The sequence below is a fragment of the Rhinolophus ferrumequinum genome, chromosome 11 (assembly GCF_004115265.2).
Source record: "Rhinolophus ferrumequinum isolate MPI-CBG mRhiFer1 chromosome 11, mRhiFer1_v1.p, whole genome shotgun sequence".
NCBI classification, from domain to species: domain Eukaryota; kingdom Metazoa; phylum Chordata; class Mammalia; order Chiroptera; family Rhinolophidae; genus Rhinolophus; species Rhinolophus ferrumequinum.
Genome location: NC_046294.1, coordinates 52914495 through 52932309, shown reverse-complemented (window position 1 = coordinate 52932309; position 17815 = coordinate 52914495). Strand labels below are relative to the sequence as shown.

At 47.4% G+C, this 17815-nt stretch overlaps 1 protein-coding gene across 1 annotated transcript in view; it reads left to right on the top strand.

Moving 5' to 3' along the window:
- Window positions 1-17815, top strand: part of TENM4 (teneurin transmembrane protein 4) — a 719375-nt gene that overhangs the window by 475404 nt on the left and 226156 nt on the right. Inside the window, exon 7 of the mRNA XM_033120388.1 lies at window positions 16909-17161. Within this exon, the coding sequence (XP_032976279.1) occupies window positions 16909-17161 (253 nt within the window). The remainder of the gene's footprint in view (window positions 1-16908; window positions 17162-17815) is intronic.

Sequence of the window (17815 nt, the reverse complement as noted above, 5' to 3'; positions counted from 1 at the left end):
TCAGGAACACAAAACTCACCGTCGAATAGGAAACTCACTGTTCTTTCATTCAATCTCACTCTGTGAGTAGGTGACCTGATCTCCATGTTATAGATACTCTCAGAGAGGTTAAGTAACCTGTCTAGGTCACACAGCTGGTGAGTGGCAGAGCCAGGATTCAAACCCATGTCAGCCAGACCCTGACTATGTGTGTCCTCTCCAGGACACTAAAGAAACTTGGCCTTTCTACTCTATTTCTTCCAGAAAACAAAGGAAGCAGCCAGGCAAAAGTGTACTTCTTCCATTTCTTTATTTAAAAAAAAAAACACACACAGAAAATGTCATATGACTTTCAGATGTGGGTAGAATTCTTAGGGGATGTGCCTCCAAATGCAGATGTGCCTCAGAGTCGTGAGCATGCCCGGCCTGGAGATCGGTGCCCCTTCAGCAACATCAGTGAAGCTTCTGCATTGCATCCTGTATCGTCAAGAGACATTTTCCTTAGGAGGCCCTGGGCTGTGTAAATTAGGCAGAGCAGTGATCGCGGTGGTTATGAATATAACTGTTTGATTAAGGTTCTATGCCTGCTGCATTATTTGTTTCACAAACCTGAGCTGGGCTGATTGGATTTCTCTCTCTTTCTTTTTTAACATAAGTAGATTGTGAAATTGGAAAAATAAAATATTCCACAGCTGAGAAAAGAGAATTAACTTGGGGAACGAGCCCAGGTGGCGTCCACAGACTGTACACTTTCTGCATTGAACTAGAGTTAGTGCCTTCTGCCCTTGCTGCAGGGACTAGCTCTGTGAGCTGCACATGATGCCGTGGCGAGAAAAGGGGCAGGAGCTGGGAGTCGGTCATCCTGGGAGGACATTGACCAGGAGCATAGCATTGAAGAAGACATTGTTAAGTATAAATAATAATAATAGCGTTTATGGAGCACCTACTGTGTGCTAGGCACATGGTAGGGTGAAGGGTGGAGAGTATGGCAATGGCATTAAGGGCGTGAGAGTTGAAGTTAGACAGACTTGAGTTCCAGTCTTGGCACCGAATGAAGCATGAGCAAATTCTCTCTCAGCCCCCATTTCCTCATCCGTAAAATAGAGATAATACTAGCTAGCATTTAGTGAGCACTTGCTATGTGCTGTGCATGCTTTTAGCAATTTACATGAATCCTGCCAACCTCCCCAAGACTATTATCTCCAAATTTGAAGTCAGGAAAGTGGGACACAAAAGGACGAAGTAATTGTGCCAGGCCACCCAGCTAGGACGTGATGGAGCCTGGATTCAAACCCAGGCTCTGGCTCTGCAGCCGATACTCCTGATATGCTGCATTGTGTTCCTGTTACACCTGCCTCAGAGGACTCTGGGGCGGATGAAATGGGAAAAAGGTGCATTAAGATGCTTAGCAGAGTACGTAGCAGCCCAGGAAGGCTTCAGTACACTGAGGCCTTTATTAGCATTATTATTATGTTTCTGTGGCCTAGGGATTGAGCTGGACGCTTTGCAGAGGACTTCAGGAGGACAAATGCCTTTTATCTCTTTCTAGTATGACTTGATTTATGGACATTGATGAATGGAATACCTGCCTAAGATCTCCTGAGCTTGTAGCAAGAGAAAAACCCACATGTGGTCATGTCATAAATGATGAAAAGCATCTCTCTGATCTGTATAATGAGTTGGATGCTTTCTGCCTTTTCCCCTAAGTGGGGCCTTTTATGGCCTGAGGAAGAAGGTAAAGATCACTTGAGTGGCAGCTTCCATGCTGCCATGTGACTTGCTGGGGTTGGATGGGTGCTCTTCGGTCGGGTGGAGGTGTTTGCATGCAGTGCGCCTTCTGGAGAGAGCACTGGGTTTGGAGTCTCTGCTCCCAGGCTCTTCCGCCGGGGCAAGCCACTTAGCCTTACAGAGCCTCAGCTGCCTCATGGGTAAAAGGAGGATGTGTTGTTATGGTATGTTATCTTAGGGTTGTTGTTATGGTATGTTATCAGACATTAAACCTTTTTGTGGTCTCTAAAACTACTGATATGATTGTTGTTCTGTCATAAAACAGAGATGTTTTTGCATATAAATTGCTGGATATACCCACTTAGCTTAAGTACGTCAGAATTTATTTATCTTATTTTATCTATCTATCTATCTATCTTTCCATCCGTATTCTTCTTTTGCCTCTAGGAGGCATGAGGAATAGAAAGAGCCAAGAGATCTGTGTTGAGTCTTGGCTTTTATCATTTCCTAGTGTCGTGGCCATGAGCAGGTTTCTCGTTTTGTATTTTTGTTTTCAAATCATGATTTTTAAATTGGATAAATGTTTCCATTTAATAATGTTGCCCCAAATGCTAGGGCCTGAGATGTCCCATTGTTGAAAAAAGGTTGAAAGTTTTCATAAACAAAGACATGAGTAGGTTCCTGAGGCTCAGCTTTCTTTTCTGTCACATGGGGAAATTAAGACCTACTTTGCTGTGTCAATTTGAAGATACAATGAGGAAACCTTCTTAAGTGCTCTGCTCCTAGTCATGTGTCAGTAAATATTCATTCTCTTGTCCCTGACAACCTCCTTGTTTTCAGACCTAAGAACCCTGCATGGACAGGGGTTCAATTTAGTTTTATTAAATAAGCATTTACGGAGAGCTTAATGGCCTTTACAGGGAAGACCAAGCGCTGGGTGAGAAGACAGATATGATCTCTGCCTTTGGAGACCCTACAGTCTCAGGGGAATGCAATTAGAGGTCATTCTAAGGAGCTACAGAGAGTGAATTAATAGAACTGAGTCCCAGCTATGTGCCCGTCATTGCGCTAAGGACTCTGCATGCACTGTCTCACTGAGTTCCAGAAACAACACCAGGAAGTAGATGGTGTGCCGTTACCCACCCCCATTTTCCAGGTGAAGAGTGGCTTTCAAAGTTTAAAGATTCATCCAAATCCACATTAGTAAGTGGCAGCGCCTGGTTTCAAACTCAATCCCATCTGACTCAGCACTCATCTTCCTGGCCACTGGACTGTTTGAATAAAGTCCATCATTACTGTTTCATGATGGCATGAAAATGGAGTCCAGAAAAGATTGGTAGTGTGGCCAGTGTGTAAGTGTGGGAGGTGGGCCACGGCACCTAACGGCCACGCAGTAATGCTCTGTGGGTTCTAGCTACCTGTCGCTTTTATCCAGGGATGTCAGTGCCTCTTTCAAGAGAAAGCAGTTTCTTCAAAATTACTGATAAATATGTAATGGAGGGAGGCACGTGAACGTGATGGATGAGAATCCACCTCTCCATTTGCTGGTGTTTAGCCTCCTGCTGCATCCATGCGATGGTGGGGGGATGGGTAGAGTTAGGAAAAAAGATCTGATAAACTGCTCTGACCTTCAGTGCTGGTGTCTGTTTCGACAAAGTAGACTGTTCCCTGTGGGAGCCTTGAGATTCATGGTCTTGATTTCCTTTTCATGGCATCTTCCACTGTTGATAAAAAATATAGAATTTACACACATCTCAGGGATCAGCTGTTCTAACCTGTGCAGTTTGGAGACCGTCAGTCAAGTTTAAAGAGAAAGATCAGGGGGCCCGGAGTGTCAAAATTACACCATGGCCATCAAGAATCGGTGGCGGCCCTGGGGAGAAAGAGCCTGCCATGTATCCCAGAGAAAGGAGTCATCCGCTTCTAGCCTCACTGCCTGTGATATATTAAGATAAGGTGTCTGCCCTTGGAGCGTACAGTCTGGTAGAAGAGACAGCCATGCAAGCAAATGACAATAACTCAGAGTGAGCCATGGGAGCTAGAAAAGCCCAGAAGAGGGTCCTCTAATAGAAACTTTGGGTGGTGATTTGTCCAGGAGAAAGCTTCCTAGAGAAGGTAACTTCTCATCTGAGTTAACCAGGTGAAGGCGTAAAGAAAGCCATCCATACAGAAGAAAACCAGTGTATGGAAAGCCATGGATGTGAAACAAGCAATGAGCATTTTCATTGGTGGTTTATAATTAGCCTGTTAACCTTGGCACCTTTTGAAAGAGAGGAGTGGAAAGCTGCCCTCGAGTGCTGGGCTCAGGCCAGACATTGAGGGGTCTTGTCCTGTGGGCAGTGGGGAGCCACTGAAGGCTTCATGGCAGGGGAGTGACATGATCACTTTCTCTTAGGTAGTTCACTCCAGCTGATGGATGACAGATGAACTGGACGGGCTGGTGACTCTGTGACTGTGACCCCTAGGTGTCCGTGGATGAGGGCCTGAGCTGAGGAGGTGACAGTGGGAGTTGTGGGGATCCCACAGAGATGTGGAAGGTGAACACTAGAGTACTTAGTAGAATCATCAAGTTGTTGAACCTGAAAAATAGGGAGGTGGCCACGGTGACTCCCAGAGGTCTGGTAGGATTGATTGGCTGCCTGGTTCTGGCAGCAGCTGGCGATGTGATCAGGGACACAGGTAAGGGAGCAGAATTGGGGGCGGGGGAGCAGGGTGGGATTAAGGTTAGCTCTGTATGTATTTCGTTAGAGTGACAGAGGCTTGAAGTTCAGGGAAGAGGTTGAGGCTAGCTGTTCAAGCCACTGCTTCACTGGCAGGGCGCTCACTGCTTGGGGCAGCAGTCTTTTGTAGTGGTTGGCAGGAAGAAGAGCTGCTAAAATTGAACTACTGGTTACTCCAAGTGACTTCCTGGCCTTGGTCCTGATTCTTCCTCCTAAAGCTCCATGGAACAGATCTGCCCCTTCTTCCACCCTTTAGCTTTTGGAAAGCAGCAGTAGTGTCTTGCCTATCGTCTTTTTCCCAAGAAATTCCCTGAGAGGAACAAGGGAAGGCACGAGGAATCAGACTGGCAAAGGCCGGAAGGAATCTCAAGAGATCATCTATAAAATGAAGGAGCCCCATTTTTCAGACAGACACATTGAGGCACAGAGAGGTTAATGGCAAAGCTGAGAACAGTTCTTCAATCTAGGATTCTCCTCTAGCACACCACATAAATGGGTGTTTAATTTCCTAGTTATGGATTGTGTGGCATAAGCGACAAGCTAATCAGAAGGCATTTGGTGTGTTTCAGCTGTTCTCCTAGACACACCCTCTTTTTTAAATCCTTCCCTAAGGCTTCTCCTTTCCAGGCTACCAGCATCAGTCTCCTGCCTACCCCTATAGGAACAGAGTTTCTGAACCCTTCACCCTCCAAAGAAGCCAGGGACAGCATTAACTAGCTTCAGAGACCTCAGGAGAGGATCCACTTCCCAGTACTGGAATGACCCACAGTCCAGGTGTCCGTCCTCTGGACCTACTCCAGCTAATCAGTACAGCATGACCATCACCTCCCTTATTCTTCGTGCGCTACCTCTATGAATGCAGCCTACTCCATTTTCATGAGCTTCTTATCTGCTCCAGCACTCCTGTTCAACTGAATTCCCTCTCTCTCTCTCTCTCTCTCTCTCTCTCTCTCTCTCTCTCTCTCTCTGTCTCTGCTCCCCCTCCCTCTCCCTTCCCTTTCTTTCTTCCTTTCCTCCTCCCTCCCCCTCTCCTGGTCTCTTTGCCTGTCCCTCTTCCCTTCCCCTCTTACCTGTCAACTATGTTTCCTTGCTGATCTGGAACTGACCTAACAGTTTATGGGGCAGACCATTTTTGAAAAAGGTAAGGAGATGACGAAGGAAGGAAAACTTACTTGATAACCAGAAAGCTTGTGCAGGACAAGTTCCAGGACAAGTTCTGTCCTGAGGTGCATACAGCTTTAAGTCAGGGAAAAGCCATGTACTCGGAAAAGATCGTCCCTGGGGCAGCAACCAGCCTTTTCCAAGCAGTCTGTTCAGATTTTGTAGGTAGGGACTGTGTCTAACCCATCTCTGTGTCTCCAGTATCAAGCAAAAGGCCTATAGAGAGTGATCTTTGTGAAGAGAAGGAAAGCAGGGAAGTGGGAAGGGGGAAAGGAAGGAAAGAACCACCACGGTTCTCTTTCTTCCATTCCATCATCCTGCCTTCTTTGCTGCGCAGCCACACGACACAACCCAATGCAATACTTGCTGTGCACATCTTTTGCAAGCAGGTGTTTGTTAACAAATACCCAAGGTTCATCTATGAAGAATGATAGGGTCTTGATTTTAAAATTGGAGGGGACTCCCACCACCTCTTCCTCCTGTCTGTCAGTTGGGGAATCTGGGGCTCATACAGGTTAAGTGCCTTGCCTAAGGTCACACAGCAATTAATGGCTAACAGGGACAAGCACAGAAATGAGGTCTGAGTGAAGTGTATTGGGAGATCACTCTTCTAGGTCCACATGGTGGCCTGGCCACCTTGTTCATGCACCACGCTTAGAACAGATGCGTTTTGATGCTCTTGGCTTAGTTTATCAATTACCACCACCCTGGGAACAGAGGGCAATGTTGATTACTCCTCTCTGGCAGAGACTGACTCTCCTCTTCCCTTCAGTGCAGTCAAAGGCAGCAGGGTGCCCCGCACCCCACTCCCACCTTAGGAGAGCATGCATTGCTGGATGAAGAGTCCCATGTGCGTTTCAGTGAAGGCTAGGGATTCTGGTTCACTCTTGTGACTACTCGAGCCCTTGATCTTACAGGGCTGGAAGTTGGGTTTGATCCCCCTGAACACCTTAAAGCTGCTCCAGGCTCCCAAGCCTGCCCCCCAGGCTCTTGAAGATAGGCTTCAGCTTTGTCAACCTCTGTTCCATGTGTGCCGGTCTCCATACCATCCTGCTACCTTAAGGAGCCTGTATCTCTCAGCCTGTGGGCCTTTGCTCATGCCAGCCCCTGCCTAGAATGCCCTCTCCCTCCCCTGTGTACACCTCCATCCTGTCTCTTCTTCAGTACCCAGTTCACGTTCTTGCTCTTCCTGGAAGCTTCCCCAGACCACCTTATCTGTTAACTTGTGTAGCCTTAAGGGGCTTGGCTACTGTCTGAAGCAGGGCTGCAGAAGATGGGGCAAGGGGTCCTTCTCTTTGGGGCAAGGGAGGCTGATGGGGCAGCCTCCCTCTCCTCCTACCTTTCAATGCCCCTGCTGTGCCAACAATTAGCCAAACCTGTCTGGAGGGGCAAGGGAGCGTCCTGTGACAGACAAGGGCAGGGAGGAATCTGAAACGGGGGGCGGGGTGGAGGAGGCAAACAGAATGAAATCTGCTACCTGGACTGTGTACCCCTGAGGGTCACTGGGTCCCATGCACTGCATGCGCCTTTCTGGGTCCCCTCCTGCCAAATGCCAGTTGTGCTTCCCGGTTGTTGTAACACCCAGAAAACACCCCCTTCTACATTTCCAGGCACGCTATTTGAAAATCAATGCACCATACAATCAGGCTTTTGCAATAGTTTAAGACACTGTCCCCTCATGACTATTTCTCAAATGCAAAGCACTTTAAAGGTCTGAGTGTTCACCCAGAGTTCCGCCCTGACTAAATGAATGAGGAGGCAGAAGCCGCCGTATTGTGACTTCAGGGTGCCCATTTTTACTCCCCGTCAAGACTAGAAGGGTAGCCTCGAGAAGCTCCACAGTCTGCTGTCCCTTCCCCTCCGGGAGTCCATCCGGAATTTCAGGCCAACTGCCATTTAGAGTCCCTGCACACTGGCCATGACATAGAATGAAGAGCACAGCGGTAAAAGTGAACAGGAAGCATTTGTTCAGGGAAGGAATCAATGGGCAGACAAAGCACCACACAAAAATTCAGCTCCTAGCCTCATGTTCAGACCAATGGTTCCATTTTGGACTTCCCTGTTTTTATTCATCGTGGACTGAAGCAATAATAATAATGGTGATAGTTATCTCTAACTCTTGGACAGGACCCTACAGTTTGCAGGGTGCTTTCATATACATCTGACAAGTGGAGAACTAAAACTCAAGAGAGGTTAAATCAATTGTCCGAGTTATACAGCTTGAAGGAGGCAGAACTGAGACTGGAAGTCAGGCCATCAGATTCCGGCTGCCGACTGGTGACAAAGAGCTTTCTGGCCTCTCTAAATTGGTCGTGCAGGCCAAGGTTCATTAGCTAAGCTCTGAGCACTGCTACATCACCATCCCAAGTCAGTGGTAGTCGATGGCATTTTAATGGAAGCCAAATAACTCTTTCTCTTGGCATTCTCAGGCAGCTGGAGTTTTGTGTTTTATGATAATTAAATACCATCATCTTTCATATCTGACAATCTTTAGGGCCCGATTAATGACTGTAGTGCACGCCGAGGTCGTCGTTAACTCCGGAGCGAGGAGACCTTCAGGCGCCTGTCGGCTGTTTTGCAGGGTTGGATGAGGGTACCCAGCCTCGCACCCTTTCTTGGAGCCGGCACGGGCTTAAGATCGCTGGGCTATTGACACATTCATATTCTTTGCCTGAGCCCAAGTTCTGGAAGTCCATGCTTTTTTCTCATGAATATGCCCTTAAGAAAATAACAACATACTTCTCTGGAATCTTTTTAGCAGTCTGGCATCTGTGGTCAGTCTGGCCCTGCTTGTAGCCTGTAAACCTCCCCCCTCCCCCCCGCCCCTCCCCATCTTCCCCATGTTTCATCCTCCACGTGGCCACCGGAATCTTCCTCAAACACGAGTGTGGTCACGGCACACCCTTGCTCAAAGCCCATCAAGGGCACCCTCTCACCCTCCCTATAAAAAGCCGATTTCTTTCACTTGGCGCCTCTAGGCACAATCACCCAGTCTTGTCCCCAGTGTGTCTGCCTGCCTCCTGTCCCTGCCCCCGCGCAGCCATTGCACTACTTATAGAAGTGCCCCAGAGGGGTTGCTCTGTCTCTCAGGCTCTGAACACTCACACATGCATCTTCCTCTGCCTAGAGTGCCCTGTTGGCACAGGTCACATGTCACTTCTCATGCCACCTTCCTGGACCCTGACAATCAGCCTGGCAGCCGCCTCTGTCCTCCATGGAGCTCCAGTGGCGCTGTCATGTAAGGCAAACAAGGATAATTGTAGCTGCTACTATAGAGTGCTCACTGTGTGAGAGGCATTAATGGAAGCACTTTGCCTGTGTCGGCGCACGTCATATATGTAAGCAGAGCGGTTAACAGCATGGGCGCAAGAGCCAGACTGCCTGAGTTCAAATTCTGGCTCTATCACTTAATGGTTTTGTAATACTTAGCCTTTCTGTGCCTTAGTTTCCTCATCTACAAAATGGACAATAACAGTAGCACCTTCTTTTTTTTTTCTTTTTTTCTTTTTGTTAAAGATTTTATGGGGGAAAGGGTACAGGCCTTTATTAGGGAACAGTGTGTACTTCCTGGACTTTTTCCAAGTCAAGTTGTTGTCCTTTCAGTCTTAGTTGTGGAGGGCGCAGCTTAGCTCCAGGTCCAGTTGCCATTACTAGTTGCAGGTGTCGCAGCCCACCATCCCTTGCAGGAGTCGAGGAATCGAACTGGCAACCTTGTGGTTGAGAGCCCACTGGCCCATGTGGGAATCGAACCAAAAGCCTTCGGAGTTAGGAGCACGGAGCTCTAACCGCCTGAGCCACCGGGCCGGCCCCCAGCACCTTCTTTATAGAGGTGTTACAAAGATTAAATAAGTAAAGCACTTATAGCCAGTCACATAGCAAGTACTCAATTCATGTGAGCTATTATAATTTCATCATGATTACCATTTTGCCTGGGTGTCTGTTGGTATAGCTGTTATTTTTACCAAACTGTGAGCACCTCCCAAAGTCAGGGATCATATTTGTTTCATCCTTGGATCTTTGTGTATTCTATCTCTGATAGCCCTTCTTCCTCCGCCTCTTCTTACATTACTATTATATACTTGTTCTATAGGTGAGGAATTAGACTCAGAGAAACTGAGTGACTTTCGCCAACTCATGTCTCTTGTCAGACACTGAGCCGAGGTCTGAACACTGTTCTTGTACCTCCCTTTTGCATCTGTCCCCAAACACCAGCAAGTCATCAAGGCTGAGGCTCATCCCCACCTTCAAACTCGAGTCCCTACACACAACAGAGGGCTGTTCAATATTGCTGAGTGACGGAGCCGCCTCATGTGCCCTCTCCTTGGAGTGCTGCTGGAACCCAGGACTGAGCGGCACCCAGTTTGCTCTGAGACGCTTCACTGATGCAGAAAGGGCCTCTCATCTCTAAGCGCATGGAGACCCCACATGTTCAGTTTTGTTCTGAATGTCAGGCTGCAGCCATCCTCATCACTTCTGTTCTGTGCGTTGAGCTCTAGGTACCCTCCTGAGACCAGGGCTCCCGGAGTGGGATTCAGCTGTACTAAAAGAGTACCCCATTTCTGTTAGACATTTTCCTGCTCTTTCTCTCTCAAGGTTTTTTGCTTTGGAGCCCTTTATAGAGTGATCATCGTAGTGAGGATTTAGCACTTTATAATTTATTCATTCAACATGGCTTTATCACATAATCATGGAAATATAGTTATAATTTTACAAAATTTCTGTATCCCAGGCAATGTGCTAAGCACGCTACATGCGAAGGTCTGACAGTTAAGTTCGTGAACTTGTAATGATGTTGCTAACCTTTTTTTTTGATATCAGAGGGATTATTCTTTATGAATTTGTACCAACTGGACAGTTAACCAAGTTTACTATTTGGAAGTGCTGGAAAGGCTGCATGAAAAAGTTAGACAACCTAAACTTTTCGCCAACAATTCATGGCTCTTGCATCACGACAATGCACCAGCTCACACAGCACTGTCTATGAGGGAGTTTTTAGCCAGTAAACAAATAACGGTTTTGGAACACCCTCCCTACTCACCTGATCTGGCCCCCAATGACTTCTTTCTTTACCCAAAGATTAAGGAAATATTGAAAGGAAGACATTATGATGACATTCAGGACATCAAGGGTAATACAGTGACAGGTCTGATGGCCATTCCAGAAAAAGAGTTCCAAAATTGCTTTGGACTAGCACTGGCGTCAGTGCATAGCTTCCCAAGGGGAGTACTTCGAAGGTGACCGTAGTGATATTCAGCAATGAGGTATGTAGCACTTGTTCTAGGATGAGTTCACGGACTTAATTGTCAGATCTCGTACATCATCTCATTTACTTCTCGTAACAGCCTGATAAGGTGGGCATCATCTCCATTTAGTGACAAGAAAACTGAAGCTCCAGAGAAGTTAAGTAACTTGATCAAGGTCACACAGGTTATAAGTGGCAAAGCCAAAACTTGGACCCAGGGCTGTCTGACACCAAAGCCTAGTCTCTTTCTATTACCGACTGCTCTGCTCAGCAGTCTAAAGGACCCCACTTTTGATCTGAGTTCAGGGAGATACAGCCCAGAAGCTTTGGTATTCAGGGTTTCTATGCATATAAAATGGAAAATGTCTGAGGTGTTAGAGGGAACCAGCAACTGCAAATACATCTGCCAACTAGTAAGAACAACAACAACAAAAAAATGTCCTGGAAAATCAGCCTTGCAAAACTCAGATAAGCCAGTGGCCTTTACTAACAGAGGTGTGTAATGTAACAGTAAGATGATTCAGATTTGGGCTGGATACAGAGGTGCACTTAGTGGCTAAATCTGCGAGAAGAGGGTGTCAATTGAAATTTACAGCACAGTTTTGCAAATATAGCAATGCTGACTCCCAGGTAGCGGGAGAAAAGCCATTGCTGGTATAGGCAAGAAGTCCACCTACCTCGTTTGCTGTTATCTCCCCCCACATTCCATAAATATTTACTGGGGATGTGGGGATGAGTGGCAGATGGGCCTTCCCCTCAGGGCACAGGAGGAGACCACTCTGTACTTGGCACTTGAGCAAAGGATGTCGCTTTTCATCCTTCAGAAAGTGGTGACCTAGGAATGTGTACACCCTTCCGCAGGTGCACAGACCAAGCACCAGGGAGGTGTAGCGAGTTATTGGAGGCCGCCCAGCCAGTGAGTAGAAACCAGAAGAGAGTTCCTCTCTTAGGCCATCTCTGTCCCTCACTCACTGTTGTGTTCCCAGCAAGCAAAAGGTTTAGAGTACATGGCACAGAACAGGCACCCAGCACAGCGGAATGAGTTAGCTGCTTCTGAGATTCCCTTCAAAGAAGGGAGTATAAGTTAGGAAGGAAGAACGAGAGAAAACAAGGGCACTTCTGTGTCCGCTCACCCTCTGTCCTCCCGCTTGGCCACAGGAGCAGAAAGGAGACGCCACTCAGACCAGAGGGAACCTTTGTTCCTTGGAAAGATCATGTCTCTTTTGGGGGGTTGAGTGAGCTGCCATTGCTGAGTTGAGTCCCATAACACAGAGCCTTTCTCTTGGGAACCTGGAAAACATCAAGGTCCCCTTTCCAAGCGTTGTCAGAACCTAAGGGATGAGGAAAGGGAAACAAAGAACCCAGCTGAAACATCTGGAACTCTGGCTCCAGGCAAGTGAATAAAGGCCTGTGTAGGTCCATAGCCTGGACAGCCCAGGGTAGTCATTTTCTGCACACAAACATTCTCTACACTAGCCTTACCTCCCGGACAGACTGCCGCAGCCACATACATGAACCACTCACTCAGTAAACCTGTATTGAGTATCTGCTCAGTTCTAGGATCTTTGATCACCAGAACAGAAGGAATGAGAATTTTTACACCTGGCAGAGGAGACAAGATGGGGAGCTAAGTATGCAAGCTCTATGAGAAAAGGAAAGGTGTGCAGTCCGGGTCACCTGCTGTCTACGTTATCAGTATTCAATGGAGGAGGAAAGAACATTAAGGAGGGTAGATCAAGGAAGGCTTTCTGGTGGGGGTGGCAGTTGACTGAGCTTCAAAAACTAAAGAGGATTTGGACCAGGATGTGTCTTATCCCCATAGGAGTATTTCCTTTTAGAAGTTAGATTTTTAGATCTGTGGCCAGTGGCTGTATACTCAAAAATCTTACCATTTCGGGATTCTTGGCAGTGCTTCTAAATAGTTATCAAGCCAGGGCCTAGTGTCCCCACGTAGTCACAAAGCAGACGTCCGTCCAGAAGCAGACCTCAGACGCTTGCTGTCTGCACTGAAGAACGCTTTCCTGCCATTGGCCGTGGTCTAAGATAGTCAAGCAGGTGTCTGTGTTTTATGCTGAGGCACCATGGTTTGGTAGACGGAGTTCAGGCTTTGGATTAATGAGGAACACTCACTAGTTTCGTAAACCTCAGCTTCCTCATCTATGAAATGGGAATGATAATTCTGCCCTCTAGGAGTTGTTGTGAGCATTCGAAAGTTAAGGTTGTGAAATTACGTGCCGTAAGTGTTCAAATACATGGCAGCGACTCTTAATATCAGTTAGGTAAAATGTCCTGAGGAGGACGTCACCTAGAGAAGGGTCAGGAGCAAGGACTAGTTCACTCTTGTCTGCTGGCCTCCTGATAACCACTGGATGCTAGTGGTCCAGTTCCTCTCACTGCTCTGGTGCCCTGGACTGCAGCCAGCAGCCTGAAGGACCAAGGGTAGGGGGGACATTCAGTCATCCCAGGAGGCCACTTCTGCTGCTGGCTTCTGTCCCAGGCTCCAAATGTCTCCATTAAAGTGCTGCCTGAGGACAACGGAACAAAATAAATGACCCTGCATATTCTCACCTTCTGCCTGGTCCGAAACTATCTGTTTTCTAAGCGGGACCCTCGGCCTGTTCTACTGGCTCCCAGATTCTGTCCCATCAAGGGGCATCCTTCTGGGTGTCTGTTGGGCCAGGACCAGAGCATGGCATATCTTCCGAAGGTACCATCCACATTCTGTGGCCTTCCTGGGGACCATCCTCACTGGAGATGAGGTTTCAGCCATTGATCTGCCTCCGCAGATCTCTTATCCTCTGGAGGAAAGTGTGGCTGAAGTGGAGGGTCCAAGGAGAGAGGTGATGAGAAATGAGGCTAGAAAGACAGGTGTAAATCAAATTCTGAAGGGCTCGGTAGAAGGGTAGGCCTTATCCTGAAGGGAGCAGTTTGTAAGAAGTAAGTGATCGTTCAGATGGGTTTCTGTTTCTTTCTCTATTTCGACCCCTCTTCTCCCCCAACTCCCTTCAGATTTGCTTTGTAACTCTTTGGCATAAAAGATTGAGTTACCTGAAAAGCAGAGAGTGATGCATCTTCCGCTAAAAATAACTATAACAGTGATAGTGCCTCACACTTCACTGAGCTCAGTGGTTTCCAGGAAGCGGTCTCCTGGGCCGAGGAAGAGCACAGCTGCCTGGGTTTGAATCCTGTACTCGCTGAGTCTCAGTCTCCTCCATGAAATACAGGATTCTCATGGGGAACTGATGAAGCGGAACACTTTGTAAACTGTGAACTTCGGAAATATTTCCTTCCCACAGATTGCCTCATTTGATATCACTGGAGCTCTGTGATTCCTTCCCTTAATGAACTCTCCCCATTTTACAGATGAGAAAACTGAGGCTCAAAGAGGTTAAGTGACACAAGTTGTCTTAGTCTTAGGCGCAGTGGCCCTGATGATCTCTGAATCTCCTTCAGGCTAGTCTTCCCTTTTCTTGAAGAAGAGCACAAGTTTGCAGCCTACTAGCTTTATCGTCCTGTCCCGTAGACTCTAAGAAATCCAACAGCTGTCGATTCCATCTCCATCCCCTTCAGTTCACACTGGCAGTGGTCCTTCTGGGATGGCTCTTTAGGTCCATGGTTTACACCCAAATTAATCTCCTTCTCAAATGGTCAGTCAGTCACATCCTTGGCGTCCTCTTCCATACATGCATTCTTATTTTTTGCAATATGGGCAGCCTGAGAATTTTTCAAACCTTTAAGTTATGGTTTCTTTTTGCTTATCAGTTCCTTCTTCAATCATTTCTCTCTTCTCGTATTTTACCTTAAGCAGTCAGGAGGACCAAGCCACTCCCTCAACACCTGGCTTAGAAACCTCCTCAGCGAAATATCCAATTTCATTGCTCACAATTTCTACCTTCTATGGAACACTAGAACATAATCACAGTTCAGCCAAGTTCTTTGCCACTTTGTAACAAGAATCACCTTTTCTCCATTGTCTAATAACATGATCTTCATTTCTGTCTGAGACCTCAACAAAATTGCCTTTAATGTCCATATTTCTACCAACATTTTGTACATAACTGTTTACGTATTCTCCAAGAAGATGGAAGCTTTCTCTACAGCTCTCTTCTTTCTGAGCTCTCACCAGAATCACCTTTAACAGTCCTTTTATGGCAATATAGGCGTTTTCTAGAATGCACCTCAAAACTCTTCCAGGCTTTACCCATTACCCAGTTCCAAAACTGCTTCCACCTTTTTAGGTGTCACCCCACTTCTTGGTACCAGTTTCTGTCTTAGCATATGCTGCTATGACACAGTTCCTTAGACTGGGTGGCTTAAACAATACACATTAATTTCTCACAGTTCTGGAGGCTGGATCAAGGTGCCAGCCAGTACATTTGGTGTCTGGTGGGGCCCCGTTCCTAGTTTGCAGACAGATGCCTTCTTGCTGTGTCCTAACACGGTGGGGAGAGAGCAAGCTCTCTGGTCTCTTCTTATAAGGACACTAATCTCGTCATGAGGAGTCCATCCTCATGTCCTTATCTAAATCTAATTACTTCCCATTGCCAAGTACCATCACATGGGGGGTGAGAGCTTCAACATATGAATATTGAGGGGACACAGCATGTCGTCCATAACAACGGTCATATGGTTAATAAGTGGCAGAGTCCAGAATAAAATCAGTTTCCTGACTTCTTCATCCCCATAATATCCTCAGCTTCCAAAGACTAGGCTTTCCGTGAGCACAGCTTAGGCAGATGGTAGTTAAGAATCACCTCCAGGACGTGCCCCATCTGTGGCATCACTAGAAATTTTCTTTCTGTGTAAATAACGTCCACTTAGCCAGGTACCCTCGGGTACTTTACTTACCTGCCCTGAGTCTTAAGTTATTCATCTATAAATTTGGTGATAATATCTATTGCTTGAGTAGTTGAAGGGAGTAAATACAATATTTATCTTAATTCCCTCATCTGTGAAATGGGGATAAAAACATCACCTGCTCTGTAGTGGCCTGTGAGGATTAGCTGAATTTAAACATGTAGAGGGCACCTAATAGTGCCTGGTACACAGTAAGGGCGCCATAAATGTTACGGCGTTTCCCTGAAAATAAGACTTGGCCAGACCATCAGCTCTAGTGCGTCTTTTGGAGCAAAGATTAATATAAGACCCGGTCTTATCTAGTATAAGACCGGGTCTTAATCTAACATAAGACTGGGTCTTAATCTAACATAATATAATATAGGATGGGGTCTTATATTAATTTTTGCTCCAAAAGATGCATTAGAGCTGATGGTCCGGCTAGGTCTTATTTTTGGGGAAACAGGACACTGGTGGTTTTTAATAATCCTAGGTGATTTTTCATTACACTTTCTCCCTTTACTCAAAATTCACCTTCTCCCTGAGTCCATCACTGGCCACCTAGCCTAAAATTTCACCTTTCTTTCTAAAATTTTATCACTGTCCCCACATATACAGGCCTTAGGCCCCTTACTGGCTTTATGTGTTCTCAGATCTATCACCGTCTCAGTAAACTATATATTTTACTTGTTTGTTTCATTTGTTGTGTACTGTTACATATAATCTGTGGTTCTCAAATTTTAGCATCTATCAGAATCACCTAGAGAGTTTGTGAAATGAGATTGCTAACCTGCCCCAATTGGTCATGATTCAGTAAGTCTGGGGTAGGGCCCCAAGAATTTTCATTTCTAGAAAATTCCCAGGTCATGTTGAAGCTGCTGCTCCCAGACCCCACTTTGAAAACCACCACCCCAAAATTATCAAAGAAGCAGCATGAACTTGGTGACACTGAGGCTAGTCTTTTTTAAAAAATCTTGTTTATTGTCTCTCTTAACCAGAATTTAAGCTCAATGGGAACAGGGGTTGTGCCAGTTTTGTTCCTTGATGTATCCATCCCCAGCACCTAGAATAGTAGGTGCCCAATAAATACCTGTCAAGTAAATATTTACTGAATGCATTACTAATATGTCTGATTTGCCAGAGCCCGTTGATGGTCTATCATCTCCCACGTGGTCCTCATTCGGACCTCAGGCCGTGGCAGTGCCAGGTGCTGTCCGCTGACCGCGCGTGTTTGTGCCCTAGATCACCCGGGCGGCCTGCAGAACCACTCGCGGCTCCGGACGCCGCCTCCGCCTCTCTCGCATGCGCACACCCCCAACCAGCACCACGCAGCCTCCATCAACTCCCTGAACCGGGGCAACTTCACTCCGAGGAGCAACCCCAGCCCGGCCCCCACTGACCACTCGCTCTCCGGAGAGCCCCCTGCCGGTGGCGCGCAGGAGCCAGCCCACGCCCAGGACAGCTGGCTCAATAGCAACATTCCCCTGGAGACCAGGTGCGGGGCCTGGGGGCGGGGCGGGCTGGGGTTGGGGCCAGCGGGAGCAGGCCGGGGGGCCGGGTGGCTGGAGGGGCGGCGGGGCTGACACCCCTTCTATGTGCCCCTCACGCACCCTGGCCCGGGAAGCTGGGGTCAGGTGCACAGCTTAGGGATGCGGCTCTCTGGCTGCCAGAGAGAAGGACCGTGGGGTGGAAGTAGGACAGAAAGAGCAGGGGCTTTGGATCACGCAGCCCCCAGGCCCAGGGCTAGCCTGCCGCTGATGAAAGCTATGACCTTGGTCAAGTTGCTAAACCCCTCTGGGCCTTCCCTTCCTTGTCACCACAGTGGGGATGTGGCTCTCTGAAGAGGGCTGTTGGAAAAGTATAGGAGAGCCGATGTGTGTGAAGGTGGCTGGCACAGATATGTGGCAGAGAGCAGGCTTCCGGTCAGTGACTGGAGCCTCCAACTTTCCCTACTGTGATTCGGCCACCCTACGCCTTGCATGGGGCCTGCCTGGCCTGTGGTGGGTATGTAGTAAAAGCTCTCTCCCCGCCTCTGCTCCCCTCCTCTCCCTCGCCTCTCCTGCTGGCCTATCCCTTTTATACCCAAAGCCCTAATAATGCCTAACATTCATATATCAGCTTTTGGTTACAGGGACGTTCATACTTGTGA